The sequence below is a fragment of the Paramisgurnus dabryanus genome, chromosome 5 (genome assembly GCF_030506205.2).
Source record: "Paramisgurnus dabryanus chromosome 5, PD_genome_1.1, whole genome shotgun sequence".
NCBI classification, from domain to species: Eukaryota; Metazoa; Chordata; class Actinopteri; order Cypriniformes; family Cobitidae; genus Paramisgurnus; species Paramisgurnus dabryanus.
In genome coordinates, this window is record NC_133341.1 from 40,986,690 (window position 1) to 40,994,184 (window position 7,495).

Below are 7,495 nucleotides of genomic sequence, written 5' to 3' on the forward strand. Positions count from 1 at the left end.
GTACATATCGTCGCTGTCCGATGAAAACAACGTATGTCCATTTTGCAGATTTTGAGATTTTTCGACCGATTGAATTTCCAGGTTCATTTCGGACAGTGCTTTAAGTGGGCCGGAACGCGCCGGTACTCCGTACCGCCACTTCTAAATATAACTCTTGAGCGTACCACCACATCTCCCTGACCCCAGAACGTGCTTTTAGCGTACCGGAACGCTCATTTGCACATCTGTTTAAATCAGAGGTTAATCCTTTGGCCTCTGTCTGCGTGTCGTGTGGATTTTATTCACCTCACTGACGGTAAGATGTTTAGTTATGTTTAGGGTTAGGTTTTTTTATTCTTCTCAAACTATTATCTCATAACAGTGGCAAGGCTACACACTCAAATTGACAGCTGGTCCACCAAGTCAAGAAACACAAAATATTTTATTGGGAAAGCAGAAGAAATCACGCATAAATGATAATAAATTAGCCTATAGTCTTTTTAAAATGAATCGCTCAAATACGCATCATTCAGAAATTAAGAACTATTTATAGCAGGGGTCTTTAACGTTTAATTTTCTAAAGCATGCAAACACAAAATGATTTTGAAATACCACAGTCTTGGCACCTATTCTCATTAAAAACATTCAGTTATGTCTTAAAGTGAGTGCAAACATTTCAGAAAGAAGTCAAATCTTTGTGTTGGTCTGAAAGTAGCAGTTCTTATCTGCTTGTGTTTCTGTCATTTATATTAATTAAACAACAGAAAACAAAGGAAAATCACTTCTGTATCTTTAAAAAGATTAATTTTATTTAATTTATATAATAAAGAAGACGAAGTGTTAATGTTTATTTGATTCTATTTATACCTAAATACTATAGTTAGATCTTACTTTATTTGTAACTTTTTTCTTTTCTATTTTTATATGCTCATCATTTCTTAATTTGTTCTTATTTTATTTTCCTAGCCCCAGTTTTGCTGATCCGAAAATTACTCGATCTATGCCTTAAAAAACGCAATGTAATCCATTTAACCACTACTAGTAAAAATATGTGAGAGTAGGCATTGAGGTCCACCCTATTTCACCCCTATTCTGTTTAAAATTTCTGGCCTTGCAGTGTTTCACACTAATTTGAGGGGAAAAAACGTTAAGGGGAATTTGGGGTTTCTTTGATTAAAACCAGGATCAGATGATTGTTGATCCAGGATCACATCTTACTTTGTCAAATCACAGCGACCCCATAATGAGGGGGGTGGGGCTTGGCCAGGGGGTGGGGCTTAGGTAGGGGACCCCCCATAAGCTTTGACATAATTCGAACACTGCTTAATATGCCCTCATTGTTTTAGACTCTGAGTAATAAAAGAACAAGGTCAGAATCAGAGGTCTCGCTGGCTGACATCCCACCAAGCCAGAATGATATCGCTCCAGGTCAGACGCAAGCTTTTTCCAATACCCTTTTGTAGGTATGTGATAATCTCCGCTATCGTGGCTGTCAGTTTGGTTCCCCTTTGGATTTCCTCAGGCGATGTGCAGAGTAAAAACATTCTTGAAATTGTAATATACATTTAGTTTTATTGCTAAACTACAAGTGATCGAAATTTCAATGAATTTGAACGACGCACAGTAGTTTTACCCCCCGCAAAATGGAAAACAATGGGAAAAAATAAAGTGATGACTTTCTAGTTTCAAATGGCCAGTATTTTGTTATTCTTGAACCCATAGACATGGTCTTGGTGTCATTTTAAAGTTTTTGCTTTCAAGCTCTTTCTATCTGAACAACTAGTTTTAGCATTTAACTGAAAATTGAAAATTTTACTCACATATCTACCTTTTGCACATTTTATTTATGTTCAATACAATAGCTATTTCTAGCTCAAGCAAATCCACAAACTTATATAAGGATTTATAATTTTTTACAAGGTCGTCTGTTGAATGCTGAATATAAAACCCCTTCAATATAGGAGTCGAGTCAGCAAAAAAAAAAAAACAATAGAGTACCGGCACTTCTTTTGGGCCACTTAAAGCACTGGGTATACAGTATGCTTCACATATCTAAATGGCCAATGAAAAGTTGTGAAATCATGTCATCTGATTTTCACGTATATCCATTTGGTGTCAAAGCTGTCAATCACGGCGCGTATCTTCCGCCATGTGGAAGCAGCTCGCCGGTCTCATGAAGTTTCATTGAAGCTCAGCACTGGATAGCCGAATAAACATAGCCTGGTGGGACAATGACTTTCCTTCATCGAGGTAAACGTTTCCCCCCTGACGCCAGACGTACGTCTAGGAGTGACAAAATTACAGTTTTGGACATACATGAGTTTCATCGGGCAGTGACGATATGTAAAGTTTAAGTTCAAAATACCCAACAGATCATTTATTGTAATATTAATGTTAAAATTGCCACTTTGTCTTTGTAGATGTGAGCAAAATGTGCCATTTTTTGGGGGTTTGCCTTTTTAGATGCAAATGATGGCGGTATTATACCCTTCTGACATCACAAGAGGAGACAAATTTCAATGACCTATTTTTTCACATTCTTTCAGAGAATGGTTTACCAGAACTTAGTTACTTTTATTAAAACTTTTTCACATTTTCTAGGTTGATAGTAGCACTGGGGACCCAATTTTAGCACTTAAACTTGGATAAAGTCAAAGTTTCATGATATGTCCCCTTTAACAAATTATTGTTAACTTTTTATTTACCCTTGACACTGTGTTCTCATTATATTCCATATCACAGAAATAAACATGCTCTATAATAAAACAAGTTGTTGTTAATATTGTAATAATTGTTGACTGCACTTCATTGTCCTCTACAGGTGAATCCTTTTTGAAAAACAACAGATGTGAGATCATCCAAAACGTGGTAAATGTTGATGCCATTTTGGATGGGTTTGCTGATGTTATTCATCCAGAAAAACTCAATTCAATCAGAGCATTAACAACATCTCAGGAAAAAACGAGGGCCATTCTTAACTTTTTAGACGTGAGACCTGCACTCAAACAAACATTTTTCACTTTGCTTAAGAACAATGAGAAAGATCTTGTGGAAGATCTGATGTTTAATAAGTAAAACTTCAGTTAAGACAACTAATACTCTTTATGTAAGGAAAATTCTCAAATAAACAGAGAAGTTATCAGAGCAGAAACTGATTCTTAAATACAGAAACTTCTGTACATTTGCTTATGTTTTATTATGCACTATTGTCATCACTGAGTATATCATAACGTCATAAAAGATTGCCTTCATTGCAGTAAACAAAATTTATAAAAATGCAAATAGTTGTTTTTACATTTTCATGTAACAAAAGTACTACAAAATAACTGGCCATATCAATATTAACTACCACTATATAGAAATGTTGTATTAAAGCAATGTTATACTGTCTGATGTTCATTACAACAGCAATATTAATGTGATATTTATAATTTTCGTTATTGTATTTTTTTGTGTTTTTTTTAATTTTACTGTTGTATTTTTACTTGCCATATTTCAAAAAAAAAATACCGAATGATTTTAACAGAGAGGGAATGTCCCTGTCTTTCAGGTAAACAGAAATCCTTTATAGGATCACAACTTTTATTATAGGAACTTTTTAAGCAGTGGATTTAAAAGACAGGAAGTTCAAGCCAAGGTCTTGGTTAGAGTTCATGGAGTTTAAAAACCGCCAAGACCTTATAACATTATGTAAAGGGCTCAATTTTTTTCAATTTTTTCTAAATAAAAACGACTATTCAGAGCTGTGATGCAAAGGAGCCATGTATGTTGAAAGAGCTTAAAACTAAGATCTGCCTTAATCTATGTACTCTGTTGTTTTTTTTTATATTAGGTTTGAATGGAAAGATTCTTTGCATTTTGGTATTTCTTTGTGCCTTGTACTTAACAGGCCACCTGTTAAGGGTTTTTTCTGCCTATGGCCCGACATATTGGGCTCCAGCTCTCCTGGAATTAGGACAAGCAAGTGTAGAATGAATAGATGTATTTCTTGACTAATGGTTCTCACAGTTTGATCTGGTAAAGTAAGAATAAGAAATGTTTCTAAATAAATTGGCTAAGCATTGCTGCTTTTATACTTTCAAGTATCAGGCAATGAAGAATGAGTAATAAAAAAAATAGAAAATTGAACATTGTTAATAATAAATCATACATTCTAGTGTACATTCTCAAGACCGGCCTCAAGACCACTTTTTAAAGGTCTTGGTCTCATCTTGAAATCGACCGCATTTTTATTCGGTCTTGTCTTGGTCTCAGATAAAGAGGACTCAGAATTTTATTTCAAGACCACAACTGATGGCACACTGCAAAAAAAAAAAAAATTCAAGAAAAAAATTCTTAGTATTTTTGTCTTGTTTTCAGTAAAAATTTAAGAGATTTTGTGCATAAAACAAGCAAAAAAAATCTGCCAATGGGGTAAGCAAATTTTTTCTTGAATTTAGTGTTTAAGAAAAAGGTTCAAGCTTCATTTTTTTGCTTAACCCATTAGCAGATTTTTTGCATGTTTTATTCACAAAATCACATAAATTTGATATTTTTGGTCTAAAAACTACACTTATTTTCTTGGGTAGTTTTGCTCATCAAGAAAAAGCATCTTAATTTAAGATTTTTTAGATATTTTTACTGAAAACAAGACAAAAATACAAAGAAACTTTTTTCTTGAAAATCATTTTTTGCAGTGCATTTTATAAATTTTATTCAGGTTTGGCATATAATGTTGGATTTGTTTAAGCTAGGGGTGTGCCATATCATATCGTTCACGGTAATACTGGTATATTTTTTACATAATAAAAAACCGTCATATCATGATATCCATATAGCGACGTGATGACACTAATTTTTATCTAGCTTTTATACATATCTGGGAGATACTAGCAGGCAGCAGCGGGTGATGTGCGGCCAAAAAATAAACTAATGAATGACTCAACCGAGCATCGCTGTGCAAATTACTTTAGTCACTATTAAACTAAAGTGTTAAGGAGTTGCGTTATATAGGGAAAACACTGCCAACTCGTACCGGCTCTTGCGATTTTGCCAAGTGGTTGATGTCCTCAGGGCAACATTATGTTGACCCTGGGACAACATTTCAATCAACCAATCAGATATCAGAAATAAGTTTACAGTTTGTTTTAAGTTTAAGCTTACAACCAGGGTTAGCTGTTTCTAGACTATTGTTTTTCACTTATCATGTCCCTCTGATTTTAGGGTTTGGTTATGGTTAGGGTTGGGGTTTGTGGTGAGTTTAGGTCTTATTTAGAAAAATGTTGTCCTTGGGTCAACACAATATGTTGCCCTGAGGACATCAACCACTTGGCAAAATCAGTTCGAGCAACTCGTACCACCGTGATGACAGGAACTTATTTTAATGACTGAAATTAAATCCAAAAAAATTTCACAAATGTTCACATACTAGTTGTACTGACGCACGTTTACTTAATATTTAAATAGACAGATCAATCTTTTCTATTAATTTTCCATTAAATTATGCGATCTGATAAGTTTAACGCTTAAGAGTTCCTAGGGACATTTTGTGCCATTTTGATTTTGATTTTTAAACCATCTTGACTGTGATGATTGAATTTGCCCAAACTTGCCAAAGGTTAATCATTTTTGATACATTTTAGAATTTTGGTTTCAGTTTTTTAAATTAGCTTAAAATGGCTAAGCTACGCAAAAACCGACCAATGTGTTCCTAAGGACAAAAACTGCCCCATTGAAAACCATTATAACTACCATTTTTGACCCCCCCCCCATTTATCTTAACAAAAACTAATACATACCTTTATGTCAATATATCATTTTAAACTACTGGCCTTGAAGTTTAATTTTTTATGCTTGTCCACCAGGTGGCGCTACTACGCGACCATTTCATGCATTCATCAAAATGTCACAATTTTTGCTGTTTTCTGGGGACCGCATAGCTGCTGAAAAGATAAACCTTTAATGGTGAAAATTGGTGTGTGTGTGTGTGTGTGTGTAAAAAAAGTGTGTCTGAGTGGTAAGGGGGTGGTGGTGATGTCGGGGTGGAGTCGGTGTTGAGTGGGGCAGGGGGCATATTCAACATATCCAAATTCTTCTCTCTTTGAAGGGCATATTCTGCGTTATAAACTAATTCAGTAATAAAAACGATGAGAGGCCAGAACCGAAACAAAATCAATGTTCATTTTGTTTCTCGCTCATGTTGTTTATGCAAGTACACTGCTATAAGTATGAACAGTATAGCAGAAGTAGTGAAAATAGCAAAGCAAATTACAGCACACATAAGGCTCTAGAAATAATCATGCACTTCAAGAGGGAGGATGGCTCCTCATCTTCCTCCGAGGATTCTGAGGTCGACAGGGAGGCCTCAGAGGTGGAAGTAGACCAGCTGGAGTCTAATTCATTAGAGGGATCTTCAGAAGACTTGTCAGAAGGTGAGAGCGAAGAGGAGATGGATGAAGTGGTGGCAGGATGGACGTCAAATATTGAAAAATCTTCTGGTCTCCCTCAAACATGGAGATGCTCCGCTACTTCCCAGCAGCCAGAGATTTGATCCCAGGGCTCACACACGCCACTGCCCGAATCAGAGCCCTGACTCAAAGCTTTTCATTGATGCTGATGCATGAAATCCTGCAGCATATTGGGGCCATGACAAACCTACATGGGAGACAGTCATAGACTGGAGAGATCTTGAGACAGAGAAACTGCAGGCTTATGTGGGGCTTCTCATTCTGACCGGTGTTTACAGATAAAAAATGAATCAGCCCTCAGTCTCTGGAGTGAGAAATCAGGACAGGTCACTATCTGGGCTACGATGTCCCACAAAAGGTTTCACGACATCAGCCGAACACTGTGGTTCAATTAATGTTAACATATTGGCATTTAAAGGGTTAAAATTTCCACAAATGTAATTAATATTTGACATATATGTTTCAGGAAAAAGTAGTGATAAAACATTTAATAGTTTAAAGTGGAAAAAATTATTGATGTATGATATTTTTAGAGCAGTTTTTGGGAAGGTGTCATTTTGGCCTTAGGATCATTTTGGCCTTAGGAAGTGTGAGTTTTGTATAAAATCTGACCTTGTTCAAAAAATAACAATGCATGAAAATCAATGTTGCTACCAATCTTTGACCCATCCTAGGGTATAATAATAATTATAATCACATGGTGGTTCAAATGTGTTTTTTGGAAAATATTTAGTTTTTTTTTTTCTGTTAAAAAACCATGGGCTAATGTAAACAAACAGGCATATAAAGGGTTTAAATTTCCACAAATTTAATCAATATTTGATATGTATGTTTCAGGCAGAAGTAGTTTTAAAAGACTGCACCGTTTAAAATGAAAAAAAATATTGACGTATGATATTTTTAGAGCAGTTTTTGTGAAGGTGTCATTTTGTGGCCTTAGGAACACTTAAGGAAGTTTTTTTATAAAATCTGACCTTGTTCAAAAAATAACAATGCATGAAAATCAATGTTGCTAACAATCTTTGACCCATCTCAGGGTATAATAATAATAATAATCACATGGTGGTTCA

General features: G+C 35.2%; 1 protein-coding gene across 3 annotated transcripts in view; it reads left to right on the forward strand.

The window, feature by feature from the left end:
* The window catches only part of LOC135774232 (uncharacterized), a 74,133-nt gene extending 70,201 nt beyond the window's left edge, over positions 1-3,932 (forward strand). For 2 of the 3 annotated variants that reach the window (XM_065284189.2, XM_065284190.2), the window contains one exon: positions 2,801-3,932. In XM_065284189.2, the coding sequence (XP_065140261.1) occupies positions 2,801-3,054 (254 nt within the window). In that variant the 3' untranslated portion in view covers positions 3,055-3,932. Of the gene's footprint in view, positions 1-2,399; positions 2,587-2,800 lie in introns of those variants that run through there. The other variant, XM_065284191.2, reaches the window with a different exon arrangement.
* Positions 3,933-7,495: the final 3,563 nt, after the last annotated feature.